Genomic DNA, 15,579 nt, shown 5'->3' on the forward strand with positions numbered 1-15,579 from the left:
GTCGAAAAAAATCCATGGATTTTATTGTTGGAATGTCCGATCGTGTGTACGGGGCATAAGACTGCCTAATTATTATATTATCTTATACTTCTCATTTAGTGTTACTGGCCCATCATAGTTGGAACGATGATGTTCCACTAGTTAGGCCCCTTTCACACTGGGGCGGTTTAGCGGTGCTTTACCGTCAATTTCGCGGCACTATTCGGCCGCTAGCGGGGCGCTTTTACCCCCTGCTAGCGATTGAGAAAGGGTTAAAACCAGCCGAGAAAGGGTTAAAACCACCCGCAAAGCGCTGCTGCAGACGGTCCGTGTTCATCTGATCCCCCATAGGGGAGAGCGGAGATCTGACATCTGTCATCCGCCGGCTCAGCGGGGATCAAGGGAGAGATCCCCGCTGAGCAGCGGATGTTCACGGGGCGAATCATCACGGATCCGTCCCGTGTGAAGGGGGCCTTAGTCAAGGTCGTGATAACGATTCTTGACGATTAATCCTGCAGCTCTACCTTTTATCTAAAGTGCTGAAATATGTAAATAGAGTGCAAATAACCTCCAATAACTCCAATTGCTGAAGATGTACAGTGTAAATAGTAAATAAAGTGCAAATATCCGATGACTGATAATATGCAAATAATCAAACAACATATGATGAAAAAGGATTAAAAGCAAAAAAGTATTTTTCACATAAAAAAATTCCAAAAAAGTTGATAAAGTGCTCCGTGCAAAAACTTAGTGCAAAAATAGTTCATATAGTGATGTCACCATCCCAAGTGCACAATAATTATCCAACTCTTTCAAAGTGATAAGCTTTCACTATTCATGACCGGGTGTGGCCCAGCCTCTCAGCTCAGGAAGAGACCCCTACAGGTCTAGTCGCACTTCTGGTATCACTCTCTAAGGTAACGGAAGCTCCTTCTCCTTGGAACACTCAGCAGATTCAAACAAACTTCTCAATATATAACAGGAACTCCAGTAGATGATTTATATTTCCTTATTATCCTCCACACTCCTCTTTTGTAGGCTCACCTGCAATGTAAATAAATCTCCATGTGCAGAATTCCAGTACAATATTTTAATAAAAACTGTTCAGCTTCACATAAATCAAGGACTTCCGGTCTCGTCACTCGGCTCCTCCCGACGCGTTGCATCACTGATCACGTGACTTCATCAAGGGTTTGGAGTCCAGTACACAAAGCCAGCTCCAGAAAGACATGGTTTGGTGTGGAAAAACTCATGCGTCCTGCACAGAACCCTGATTAGCTTTGGGATCATTGGGATGCCACTTGTGAGCCAGGTCATTCTCATCCAACATCACCTGTACCTGACCTCCCAAATGATCTGTGGCACAAATTTCCACAAACAATCCAAACCAGGCGGAAAGCCTTCTCAGAAAAAAAGAAGCTGTTATAATTAAGAAAAAGAGGGCGTGTGGGGGAGGGGGGGGATCCATATTAATGCCCATGGCATGGAAATGGGATTCCCAACAAGTTCATATCACAGGTGTCTGATATTCACAAACAGTTGGCCATATAGTTTGTGTATTTTAACTATGTATTTAGCTGTTTGTAATAGGGTCTACCTATAAAATACTCAGAGGTAATCTGAAATATTCTGACACTGTTGTATGTCAGTCTTACTACGTGTAGATAGAAAACAATGACATTAGATTAATCTTCGGGAAATGCTGATCAGTCAGGTTGGAAGTTTTCTACTGTTCCTGTTTCAATCTCTGATGATCAGTAGAGCTTAAACTTTACAGTATATGAACCCTCACCTTGTAAAACATTTAATTCAGTTAACCACTTCAGCTCCAGAAGTTTTTACCCCCTTCATGACCAGGCCATTTTTTGCTATTCGGCACTGCGCTACTTTAACTGGTAATTGCTCGGTTTTGCAGCACTTTACCCAAACAAAATTGATATCAGGGGTCTTGAATTAAAATTCACGGGGGTCCAGTTCGTAAAATTTTCTTCTGGCAGAGGTCCGAATCTCACATTTGCGCAATACCACATTGCAGCCCCCTTTACATCACAGTCCCCCCTCTACATCACTGTCCTCAGCCCCCCTTCACATCACAAACCCCCCTCAACATCATGGCTCCCCCTTTACATCAGTGTCCACAGTCCCCTTTTACATCAGTGACCCCCTTCACATTGCAGTCCCCCTTTAAAGCAGTCCAACAGTGTCCTCAGTTCCCTTTCCCATCACAGTGCCCCTTGCAGTCATAGCCCCCTCTCCTCCTATACATCACCATCCCCCTTTCATCATTCAGCTTCCTCTGCACAGTCCTACCAGGGCAGAGGCACAGCACCTAGGTGTTCTCTCTCTCTTTCTGGTCTCCCGCCTGCCCGTCACTTGCTATCATCCTCACAGCGGGCGGGAGGTGCTGTATATTGAGCTGGAGGGTGGGTGCTGCCCAACCTATTACATTAACAAGTGGGTGATTACCGAATCCCACCCTCTGTCCCGATATGCAGCACCCTCCGCCCGCTTCGAGGATGATGGCGGCGGCCGGATGGGAGACCAAAGAGAACATCCAGACTGATAAGTGCCGCGGTCCGGACAGGACTGTCACTCGGTCCGGGTCTGGAACACGGTCTACCATTAAATGAACATTGATTTATATAATTTTTTTCACACAAATATAGCTTTCTTTTGGTAGTATTTGATTACCACTGGGTTTTTTTTTATATAAACAAAAAAAGGGAAAACATTTTGAAAAAAAAAATAAAATACTTTATGCTATAAAACATATCCAATAAATATAGAAAAATCGAATTTCTTTATAAACTTATGCCACCTGCAGGAGAGGTGCGAAGGCCACAGTGGTGGGTTGATCTGCTGCCTGAAGGTGTCTGCATAGTTCCCACACCAATGCCACACCGGGAGGCAGCAGCTTTGGACCATGGAGCATCTCGCCTCGATATGCAAATCACTGATCATGTCTGTAAAGGGGCCATTCTTCTGACCATCAGTGTAAGGAGCATTCTACTTACTGTCCCTCAATGTATGTGGGTACTACACTGACCACCATTGTGATGGATATTCTTTCCATTGAGGAGGCTCTTATCTCATTCGCCACCAGTATGGTTTGGCCAATGTACCACATGCTGTAGATATAACCTTTTTTAGCAGGGGTTCTCTAAAACGTGAACCTTATTTCAAGGAATCCCCCGTGACTAAAAGGTTCAGAAAAGCTGTGTTAGGAATATATACAATGATAGAGCTCTGTATTTTGATAAAGAACGTTTTTAAAGATAACATCCAGAGATTTTCCAGTGTACAGACACATTATGGCCCTGCAGTACCCAGGTGTTGCCTGTGGTCAAGTCAGCTATAGTTGGCCTTATTTTTGTTTCATTTGGATTGTCACATAGGTGTTTAGTTTGTCTGAAGCAGTCAGTGGGTAGCAGACATAGAATCCAAGCAGATTGGTGAGGCAGTCGCTGTCCCAGGTGCTGATAACTTATAAGGAATGTTATTATTTAAGGGGCTTCCCTGGGCATGGAAATTGCACAGCGGTCTGTGATAGGAGGGGAGCTTGAATGGATCAAAGAGCTCTCCATGGTGCTGATTCACTATCAGCTAATTATTATACACGTTCCCCAGGTCTTTAGCTGTTCAAGGACAATGACGAAATATTTCTTTTTTTTTTTACATATATTCTGACATAGTCTAACATGATTCTGCAGCACTTTGCAGGGTACATGTCATTTGTGTCTATTGGGGTAAGCGATCTATACCTACTATTTCGCAATTGCTACGGTAGGGTTGATGAGCTCCGTCCAATGGAAGAATTAACTTGTAGGAATAAAGGGCTAACCAGGAAATATCTTAAAACATGGGCAAAATGGTTTGAATTGAGGACTACTAGGTTATATCATGAAATAATTTCAGACTCTAGTGAATAGAGTGTCATGTCCCGTACACACGGTCGGCGTTTCCGATGGGAAGTGTTGGATGTGAGCTTGTTGTTGGAAAGTCCGATCGTGTGTATGCACCATCGTACATTTGCTGTCGGAATTTTCCGCCAAGAAATGTTTGAGAGCGGGTTCTCAAATTTTCCGGCAACAAAACTTCGTCGCACAAAAGTTCACGCATGCTCGGAATCAAGCAGAAGGAGCCGCACTGGCTATTGAACTTCCTTTTTCTCGGCTCGTCGTACGTCTTGTACGTCACCGCGTTCTCACGTTCGTAATTGTTGGCCGACATTTGTGTGACCGTGTGTATGCAAGACAAGTTTCAGCCAACAACCTTCGAACAAAAATCCACGGTTTTGTTGGCGGAAAGTCCGATTGTGTGTACGGGGCATCAGAGTATGACATATCAGTTAACATTGATTATTTGTTTATCTGTTTATTTTTCTTCTTTTTTTCTTTTTCTAACACTTTACAATTTTTTTATACTTGTTTTAGGCCTCTCTTTCACCTCTCTTTCATCATCTCTTTTCTTTTCCCCCTTTTTTTTTATTGAGAATCCCCCCCCCCCCCTTTTTTTTTTTGTTTTTGTTTTCTCCTTTTTTTTTTTATTTGTTATTCCCTCCCACCTCCCTTCTATTTTCTTGAGGGGTGGAGGTTGGGAATTAAAAACTTACATTTATATGGTAAGTGTTTAAATTTAATGTAAGAAATTTTAACTACATTTGTTGTAGGGAACAATTTCGCTAATAATAGTAGGAGCATATGATTTAAAGCGGAGTTCCACCCAAAAGTGGAACTTCCGCTCGTTTTCTCCTCTCCCCCTCCAGTGCAACAATTGGCACCTTTTGGGGGGGGGAGGGGGGACAAGATACCTGTCTGTGCAGTCAGGACACAGCACGGTGCACTGTGTTGATTGCAGAAATAACGCAATGGCAGAAGCGGAGGATGCCTGTCATATATTGACTCCTGGGATATCAGTGTTATCAATCCCAGGAGTCAATGTGAGTCAATATATGACGTACATAACTAGGATAGGAAGTGGGGGAATTTTAAATAAAAAAAGGTAACTAAACAAAAACAAAATATCCAAAGATTACAGGTACAGTTATCAGCTACCAGTGGGGCAGTGGGTGTAAGGAAGGGTGAAGCTCCGCTTTAAAAGAAGAGGAGAATTCTGGGGTCTAATAGACCTCACATATCTCAATAAAGAGTACCTGTCACTGCCCATGCTACTGTGAATATCAGATCAAGAGCAATAATTCTAGCACCAGACCTCCTGTGTAAATCTACAGTGGTAACCTGTAAAGGCTTTTAAATTGTCGCCTATGGATAATTTATTGTACCCTAGTTACACGAGCATGCACAGTTTTAAAGTGCGACAAGTTAGGTATCTAATTACTCGAGGTAACATCATCTTTTATATTTTAGCATAAAAATTGGGTATTACTGTAAATTGTGTCCACTATAATGATTAACCAGATCTGGACCGCCCCACGTACATATACTGCAGAAGGGCGGCCTGGCTGCGCAAAATCACATACAGGTACGTGATTTTGTGCAATAGTCGGAGGCGTGATCGTTGGACACAGGAGGAGCTAATCAGCGGGTCCGGCAGATGCGATGTCCACCGGCCACCCGCGATTGGTCCCCACAGAGATAGAACGGTGGTCTGCCGATGTAAACAAGGCAGACCGCCGTTCTGTCAGGTATGGACACTGTGATCTTGTATTCCTGCTAATCAGGAACATGAATCACTGTGTCCATGCAGTGAGCCCATCCCCCCCACAGTAAGAAAGCACAAACAGGGAACACACTTAACCCTTTGAGCGCCCCTGATGTTAACCCCTTCCCAACCAGAGTCATTTATACAATGTCAGTGCATATTTTTAGCACTGATCACTGTATTAGTGTCACTGGTTCCCAAAAAAAGTGTCAGTTAGGTGTCCGTTCTGTCCACCGCAATGTCGCAGTCCCGCTAAAAATCGCTGATCGCCGCCATTACTAGTAAAAAAATAAATAAAAATGCCATAACTCTATCCCATAGTTTGTAGATGCTATAACTTTTGCGCAAACCAATCAATGTATGCTAATTGGGATTTTTTTTTACCAAAAATATGTACACATATTGACCTAAATTTATGAAGAAATTTGTTTTTTTTTTTTTAATTTTTTTATTGGATATGTTTTATAGCAGAAAGTAAAAAATATATATATTTTTTCAAAATTGTTGGTCTTTTTTTTGTTTTGTTTATAGCGCAAAAAATAAAAACCGCAGAGGTGATCAAATACCACCAAAGGAAAGCTCTATTTGTGGGAAAAAAAGGAGATCAATTGTTCGTTAAACGCATTGTGCCGTATTGCAAAAAATGGCCTGATCATGAAGGGGGGGGGGGGACCTTCTGGGGCTAAGGGGGTTTAAAAAGTATATCATTTTTGGGGGGTTCTAAGTAATTTTCTAGCAAGAAAAATTCAGATTTTTACATATACTGTATGTGAGAAGTGTCAGAATAAGCTTGGTCTTAAAATCGTTTAATTGGTTAGGTTTAGTTGTGTTTGTGTTGCTTTTTTTTCTATTACATTTTGGCTATATTGGTTTAGCTTGTAGTGATTTTCTATCTCCTCCTTTGCTCTCTATTTTATTTCATTATTTGATAATTCCCTTATCCCCAGACAGTAGTAATACTTCATACCACTTCTCATAAAAGACTTAAATAGACAATCGAAAGGCTTTCATGTTTTGCATAAACTGTACAGAATGGTCTAAATCTGTGCTCAGAGCGTACCCCCCCCCCTTTCACTGTTGAATTTTGTCATGCCGGTAACATACTTTCTAGTCGTCGTTAAGAACACACACACTGTAAGAATAGTTGATTGCAAAATCTGGCATTTACCAGCTGGAGTGCTTGTTTAGATTAAATGGCACTACTTAGCAGCAGCACGACCGTACTTCCAATCACATGTATGACATAAATCCTTCGGTTTGAACAGATTACACGAAACAACTTGAAGCAACACACGTATTTGTGCCGTAGCAGCTGTTGATGCACAATTCTATTGCTGCCCATTCCAGCACAAGTACATTTGCTCAGCTGCTGTGAAAAATATGATCAGCTTATCACCCAGCTACACAAAACCTACAGTAATTACATACATTTGTGCAGCAGGGGAACATTGCCGGGGTACTGCATTTCAATACGTCACTTTTATAAATGAAACTTGCCTTAATTGCTGGGTATTATTCATGCATTCTGCAGCATATTGTAATCTCGGTACTCGGTGGTGCATATTTTTGTGAACAAAGAAGCGTGTGATCATTAGCAGGCTTCGTGTAGAGAAAAGTCTCTGTCTTGCCCACAGCAAATCATGAGATTAGGAAGGTGGAGAGGAAAGCATCTGGTTGTTTTTTATCCACAGTTCAAGGGGCTGAAATAGGGGATATGAAAGCTGGCACAGCCAAAGCTCTCGTCGAGTCCTGGAGGTAGCCACTGCCAGTTCCAGGGTGTCACTGCTTGTGATTCTGCAGAGCTGTGTGCTCAGGGCTGCTGTTAGAAGTCACAAGGCCCCACACAGCCTACCTGGCAGGGTCCCCCCCCCACCAACAAAAAAATATCAAATGATATCTTTGCTAAAATGCTTACAATGAAGCAATGCTATGCTTCGCAGCCATGGCAGAAATGATACCCCCGTCAAACATGACCTGCTCCGGAAGCACCCCGAACTGATCCAAATGCTGACTGCAGTTTAGAAAGCAAAGCACATGTAACCAAGTCCTTTATTATATATATATATATATATATATATATATATATATATATATATATATATATATATATATATATTTTTTTTTTTTTTTTTAATTGCCCATTTGGGGGCCTTTGGTGAAATATCAGGAGTCCGTGAACCTGTTTGGGACCCATTTGAGACAGAGAAAGGGACTGAGGTCATCAGTCCCTTTCTCTGCAGCCTCAGCTGCACTGGACAGTGAATGAATGGGAAGCGCTTTAAGGCTTCCTGTGCATTCAAAAACTGAAGCATAGTAAGCACAGTTTACTATGCTTCGATGATGAATGGATACAGGAGCAATCAGTATTGATCACTCACTGCGTTCATTCAGGAAATGAAGAGGCCAGTAAATATGACATATTTATCGGTCCCCTCCTTGCTCTCCATCCTGAGACCGATCTCCCTGTGTGCCCACAGCAGCTGCCGGTGGGAGAGGGGAAGAGGGAAGCCAGCAGTGCTGCGGGGGAGGAGGGCACACAGGGAAATCTGACAGCAGGGGTGTGGAACAGAGCGCAGATCGACAAATCGATCCCCCTGCAGCGCAGCCAGAGGGAGAAAGAAGAGAAGAAGCCAGCAGCTCTGCAGGGGGATCCACAAGAGTCACAAGTATCAGCAAAAAGGCAGTACAGCCAGCCCCCCTGCTCAGCAGGTACCCAGGCACTCCTTGTGAACTGATGGGACCTGGGCCCGGTAGAGGAGGGCTGGCTGTACTGCTTTATCATCGGCACTGAGTGTGCTTCTCAGGATCTAGTTGATCTTCTGGTTGATCTTCTGGAGTTGAGCAGAGTATCAATAACAGTAGATGTGTATCTGTAGTTCACAAGTAACAGCTATCCTGACAAGTGCCCATAGTCTTACCAAAGTCCTATGTAGAACATCCAGCACCATCAGATACTGACAAGTACCTTTGGATTCTCAAAATGTTCTGCTAATGCGAAGTTTCCACTTCTTCGTAGGTCAATGTATGTCACTTATGGTTGGGGTTCGTGCACTCTCTGCGCAGTCTGCATATTAGTTAGCAGAGGTATGAGTCCTAAGAAGGGCTGGGGCTCAGAGTCTAAGGAGCAGCCCGACATTCACCAGTGCAGCATTCAAGTGGTGATGAAGTTTGCTGCAGAATGGCTCCCAGGTTGTGGCCCTCAAGCACACACATGGAGTTTGCTGCGGAATGGCTCCCACATTGCGGCCCTCAGGCACACACATGAAGTTTGCTGCAGAATGGCTCCCAGGTCGCGGCCCTCAGGCACACGCATGGAGTTTGCTGCAGAATGGCTCCCAGGTCACGGCCCTCAGGCACACGCATGGAGTTTGCTGCAGAATGGCTCCCAGGTCGCGGCCCTCAGGCACACGCATGGAGTTTGCTGCAGAATGGCTCCCACATTGCGGCCCTCAGGCACACACATGAAGTTTGCTGCGGAATGGCTCCCAGGTCGCGGCCCTCAGGCACACGCATGGAGTTTGCTGCAGAATGGCTCCCAGGTCGCGGCCCTCAGGCACACGCATGGAGTTTGCTGCAGAATGGCTGCCAGGTCGCCGCCCTCAGGCACACACATGGAGTTTGCTGCAGAATGGCTCCCACATTGCGGCCCTCAGGCACACACATGAAGTTTGCTGCAGAATGGCTCCCAGGTCGCGGCCCTCAGGCACACACATGAAGTTTGCTGCAGAATGGCTCCCAGGTCGCGGCCCTCAGGCACACGCATGGAGTTTGCTGCAGAATGGCTTCCAGGTTGTCGCCCTCAAGGAACACGCATGGAGTTTGCTGCAGAATGGCTCCCAGGTTGCGGCCCTCAGGCACATGCATGGAGTTTGCTGCAGAATGCCTCCCAGGTTGCGGCCCTCAGGCACACGCACAGAGTTTTCTGCAGGATGCCTCCCAGGTTGCGGCCCTCAGGCACACACATGGAGTTTGCTGCAGGATGCCTCCCAGGTTGTGGCCCTCAGGCACTTGCATGGAGTTTGCTGCAGAATGCCTCCCAGGTTGCGGCCCTCAGGCACACAACTGGAGTTTGCTGCAGAATGCCTCCCAGGTTGCGGCCCTCAGGCACACAACTGGAGTTTGCTGCAGAATGCCTCCCAAGTTGCGGCCTTCAGACATACCAATGCAGACAACAGCTGCCCTGAAAAAGAACCAGAGTGCAGCACCAAAATCAATATACAATATGAGAAACAAGGACCAGCTGAAGACTAGGACAGGCAGTAAGCAAGTATAGTCAGATACAAAGCTGCGGTCGATAACTGGAAAGATAGGAAAACACGAACTGGGGTACACTGACACATTGGTCACTGAAGACAAAGGGGCACAGGGGTCACTGGAGAAAGTGTGATCACAGGGATGTACAGGGAGATAGGGTCTCTGAAGATAGCAGGGGTCAATGGAAGGCCAGAGTTCAGAAGACGCAGGAACTCAGGAACTTGGAGATACTGGAACCTGGGAACCCTGGCACGTAGGTACACTGAAATGCGGGAAGAGTGTTGATCTGTGTACAGCTTGAATAGGGAGCTAGATTTACAGGTTTGGCGGGGACTGGCTGTGTAGCCAACTACGTGTATCAATCAGCTGGTGAGATGTGCTGGCACCTTCAGCTTCTAAACCAGCAAGGTAGGAGAAAACTGCATTTGTAAAACTATAAGTAACAGATCAGTTCTACAGCAGATCTGTGGCAATGTGTTCATTGGTTTATGTATCGGCCTTTCTCTGAGCCCACTGTAGGCACCAACACACAGTAGAGAAGAAGAGAGAAGACTGCACTGCAATGGAATCTGATTAGCTGACATTGCTGGCTTCCCCTCTCAGCCTGACTGCTGATGGGAATACCAGGAACTGATATAAGGACAAAACAGCCTACTTATACCAGTTATATTTTTTTTGTTCAACATTATTATTGAGTTTTAAAGGAATGTTCCAACAGACAACATGCATTTAGTATTGCATAGAAGCACAGTGTTAATTGCAGCACAGAGGAAACACAAAGTGCATTTGGTAGGGTTAAATGTTGTAATGTACAAGTGGTAGAAGGTGCTCATGAAAGTGGTAACAAACTAACCAGGGTGGTAAAGGGGGATAAGGAGAGTGGAGGGGTGTGGAAAAGGGGTAGTTACAGGGGTCCAAGGTGGAAATAGAGCCTGGTCTGAACATTAATGGCATTGAGGATGTTGGATTGGTGGGATTTTTGAGATTTCAGTAGAGTGCTGCCACTGTCGCCATAGATATTTATCTCCCTATGATTGCCACACTACTTATGATCATGTCTTCTAGGTTGATTTTCATGAATCAGAGCTTGTGTGATCCATACCAGCTGGATTTTTACAAGAATACATAATGGTATCAAGTGGTATTCTATAGCTACCTAGAATTTAGTTTTAACCTTTTCGTTGCCAAAGTCGCTTTTGCATTTTTTGCACACATGCTGAAAAAATCATTTTAGGCCTAAAGATTACAGAAGCCCCCCAAAACATTATATATTTTCTGAAAGCAGACACCCTAAAGAATAAAATAGTGGTAGTTCCAATTTTTTGTGTCACACGATATTACTGCAAAGATCTAGGAAATGCAAAATATAAAAAAAAATACACTAAAGTTAATTTTAGGGCACATAAACTCAATAACTTACCCATTTTTTTGTACAATATAAAAGATGAGGTTGTATTGAGTTAAAAGATGCCCAACATGTTAAACCTTAAATGTGTGTGGGCCTGTGAAATGGGGACAAACTTCAGTACCCTATATTTTCCATAGGCGACACTGTAAAAGCCTCCTATAGTTTAGTGTAATGCCGTGTACACACGAGCAGACTTTTCGACAGCAAAGGTCCGACGGAAGGAATCCGCCAGACAATTTGATCGTGTGTGGGCTTCATCTGACCTTTGCTTTCGAAAAATCAGACGGACTTTAGATTTAGAACATGTTTCAAATATTTCCGACGGACTCGAGTCCGGTCGAAATATCCGTTCGTCTGTATGCTAGTCCGACTGACAAAAGACGACGCAAGGGCAGCTATTGGCTACTGGCTATCAACTTCCTTATTCTAGTCCCTTCGTACGTCATCACGTTCAAGCCAACGGACTTTCGAACGGACTTTAGTGTGGGCAAGTCCGGTCGTTCGAAAGTCCGTCGTAACTCCGTCGGACCTTTGATGCATTATGGAGGAGTTCTGGTGCTTATAATATAGCTCTCACTCTGGCATGTGCAGCGATATGTACCATTTGTATTGCAAATGGTGGTTTGGTTTGTAGTCCCCCCTGACACATTCATACGTGCATATATGTGGGGGTGGGGGGCCCTCAAAAAAATTTTAAGTGCTTGGGTGTAGCTTTAATTCTTTACAATTTAAAAAAAAATGTTTACTTTTTTTTTTAATCGCATAGGAGACAAAAAGTCCCCCCCATGTGATGATTTTTTGGTGACAAGTTCTCTTTAATGAGACATGCAGGGTCTATAAGACCCTGCATGTCTCCTCTGTGCTTCATTGAATGTAATGCAATGCAGATCGCACTGCATTACATTCTCTCCCAGGTATGCCGGCCAGGGACATCGAAAGGCGGAAACATGTCGCTTTCCGCAGCCACCATGAATGAGTGTACAGCCCACCCACCATACGACGGATTGACCTGGCAGCGAAAGGGTTAAAGCTAAACGCCAGGAATTCAGGCACTTTGTAAAAAGTGAAAGCACACTTTTAGTTAAGTTCAAGGAGCTGCGTGACATCTCCCGGGTTTATCTTTGTTATTTACATTTGACAGGTGAGGCCCATTCGCAGAAGCCATTGTATTTTGTGAATGTGTTCACATAATATAAAGGCTTCTGTGATTGGGCAGTAGGAGGTGAGGGGTGGGCATAGCGGCTGCAGCAACTCTCTTGGTCAAAACACAGAGCTCAGAAGGATTAGCATCGCTCTCCCGAAAACTAAAGCGATAGCTGTCTTCCGGGAGTACTATAAAGCTGTCCGATATAAATAATAGAGCTAAGCCCAGGGGATGTCATGCACCTGGCTGGACTTAACTCATACTGTGCCTCCATTTTTTACAATAGAGCTGAATTCCTGGAATTCAGCTTTAAGTCTTTGGACATGAAAAATGTTTGCGGCTTTGCGGGCTCAGTTATGTGTCAACACCATGTAAATTACCTTTATGAACATTGGTTCATTGAAGTGTTTATTTTATTCCTATGATCCCCAGTTTGGAAGCAATACCAGGCCTTGTCAGCAATTTTGGACCCGCTATATGCATTCCAGGAACTCCCCTCGGTATAATATGCTGAAGTCAGATTGTCCTCTTTTCTTTTCAGTGCATATATTAACTTACTGTTTTCCATTGGCAGGTCACAGTTTGCGATGAAATTCCTGGATCCGTCATTTGTTCCAATTACTAACTCCCTGACACAGGAGCTTCAAGAGAAACCAGCCAAGTGGATATTTAACCGAACAGCATTTGCACGGCAGAGGTTAGTGTCTCGCGTCATGTGTAAAATGAGTTCCCGCATACGTTGTGTTTTCATAATCAGCGCATTACTGGAGATGGTGCTGATCATATAACAGCTTTTTTAAATCACTGTATGTGGTTTCTGTAAACACAGCAGGGAACTTTGAGCAACTTATATTTGCCTGGCCAGATTCAAAATGTTTGACCAGCTCTCTCTCATTTTCTCATTTGTCTTGGAAGAACTCTGATGTCACGGTTCTCATTCGTTGCCCTTTTTTTTTTAAAGGTAGCCACTGAAAAGTATATGCTCTGTCAAGTGTAAAAGAGGTTTTATAATCATCAGTGATTATGACAATCAAATTCAATGAGGACCAAAAAAATAAATAAAAAAACCTGTGATCGCCATGACAGAAATTTGGGTGAAATCTCTCTAAGGCCCCTTTGACAGGGAGCGGACTCCAGCTTCGATCTGCTTGCTCAGCAGGGAATCTATCCTTGATTCCCGCTGAGCAGGCTGATGACAGTTCCGTGTTTGCTCCGCTTATGCAGTGCGCACACGGACACAGCCCGCTCTCCTCTATGGGTGGTTGGATGTAAACGGACCGCCTGTCCGTCTACACTTGACTGCCGTCTGATCCGCGGGACGAAAAGAGAATGGATCCCCATCCGTTTCTTTTTGGCAGATCGGATTGGATGTCGACGGGTGTAAACGGACACATGTTTGTTTACACCCGCCTCTCCATAGAAGAAGAATGGAGGTTCCAATCAGGTCCTCCTGAAAAACTGACTGGCGGACCCGATCAGAACTTTTGTGTGCCTTAGTAACAGAGACAGGGAAGGAAATAGAAGCAAACAGCATTTTGTCTGGAATTCTGCTTTGAAAGACCACTGCCACAAAATGAGATCATGCAATTTATTGAGCACTTGACATTTTACCTTTTTTTTTTTTTCTTTTCACTTTTAAGGGGTGAGTTTGCCATTACCAAAAAACTGCCGATGCAGCTAAGGGTCTTCTGTAGATAAAACCAAACGGTGCAGCTTTAACTAAAGTAGGATAATGCGTAGGCCATTTACATACTGTGCCTCCTGAACCCTGACTGAAAAACTCCCAGAGATGGCATCATCCCATCCTACCATGTTACTAGGATGTTGCTAAGACACTCCCAGACATTACTGCTTGCCCCCACCATCACAGGAGCAAGCTCTTAAAGCCCCACACTTGTGTGGTCCATTGTCCATGAGCTCGGAGCTACTGCAACAGAGTGGAGAGAGTGCATGCAAGGGGGGTTTGAATGGGCTGGGAATGTCTTAGCAACATCCTAGCAAGAAGACAGGATGGGATAATGCCATCTCTGGGAGTTTTTCAGTCAGGCTTCGGGAAGTACATAAATGGCCTGCACCTATAGCGAGGGCATTATCCAGCTTTGGTCAGGTAAACTAACCCTATAAACCTTTCTGACTTAAAACTTGATGTTAACAGGAAAAAGTGAAGATTTGCTCATACGTACAGCTGCCTATAGAATATGTGGCTAAATGTTTTTCAGCACTGGACCATCACACCTTGATGAGCTGCTTTTGGGAAATCCCATTCCAAAGCCAGAGGCAGTTTATCCCAAAGGTGTTCAGTAGGGTTGAGATCAGGGCTCTATGTAGGCTACTCAACTTCCTCCACTTCAACGCATTAATCCATGTGTATATGGAGCTGGCTTTTTCACAGGAGCACAGTCATGCTGGAACAGGAAAAGACCTTCCCCAAACTTTTACCACAATGATGGAGGGGTCGAATAATTCTCTAAGATGTCTTTGTATACCGTAGCTTTAAAATGTTCGTTACCCTAAAAATAAAATAAAAAAATGGATCCTGTTCCCTTAAAGCATATTATACAGCATAGTGCTTGTGCTGTGTAATTTGGCCCTTTCTATCACCTAAAATACCTGGCTGATCCTGCCTGGTCCCCCCCCCCCCCCTGTAAACTGACCACGTTTTATCATGGCTGCTGAGCCCTGACACCATGGTGGTCAGTCTACGTGCCTCTGTCATCCACAGCTCTCCTCTGTCCTCCCCCCCCCGCCTTCCAGTCTGATCGTACCAGTGCCAGCCCCTCCCTTCCTGCTGGTATCATAAGTTAGTGTTGTTGCTACAATCCCCTCTGTTATAATAAATGCTGTGCCCAAGTGTATGTGTATGTGTTTTGTAAAAAAATCCACTGATAAATAAGTTATTTTATAGCGGCGCTCACGTGACCGGCCGCCTCTCTCCTCCTCTCCGCTCCTCCTCCCGGCTGACGTCAGCGTGGGTTTCTCGGCGCTCACCCGCTTTGCTATCAGGCCTGGAGAGGAGAGAGGCGGCTGGTCACGTGAGCGCCGAGCGGCACTATAAAATAAGGTATTTACCGACTGATTTTTTACAAAACACATACACTAGGGCACAGCATTTATTATAACAGAGGGGATTGTA

At 44.5% G+C, this 15,579-nt stretch overlaps 1 protein-coding gene across 2 annotated transcripts in view; it reads left to right on the forward strand.

The window, feature by feature from the left end:
• Positions 1–15,579, forward strand: part of ST8SIA3 (ST8 alpha-N-acetyl-neuraminide alpha-2,8-sialyltransferase 3) — an 83,961-nt gene that overhangs the window by 21,770 nt on the left and 46,612 nt on the right. For both annotated transcript variants that reach the window (XR_012242858.1, XM_073620240.1), the window contains exon 2: positions 13,021–13,143. Coding sequence is in view for 1 of the 2 variants with exons in the window: in XM_073620240.1 (XP_073476341.1) it covers positions 13,021–13,143 (123 nt within the window). In the remaining variant the exon portion in view is untranslated. The remainder of the gene's footprint in view (positions 1–13,020; positions 13,144–15,579) is intronic.

Source organism: Aquarana catesbeiana, linkage group LG01, assembly GCF_042186555.1.
Source record: "Aquarana catesbeiana isolate 2022-GZ linkage group LG01, ASM4218655v1, whole genome shotgun sequence".
NCBI classification, from domain to species: domain Eukaryota; kingdom Metazoa; phylum Chordata; class Amphibia; order Anura; family Ranidae; genus Aquarana; species Aquarana catesbeiana.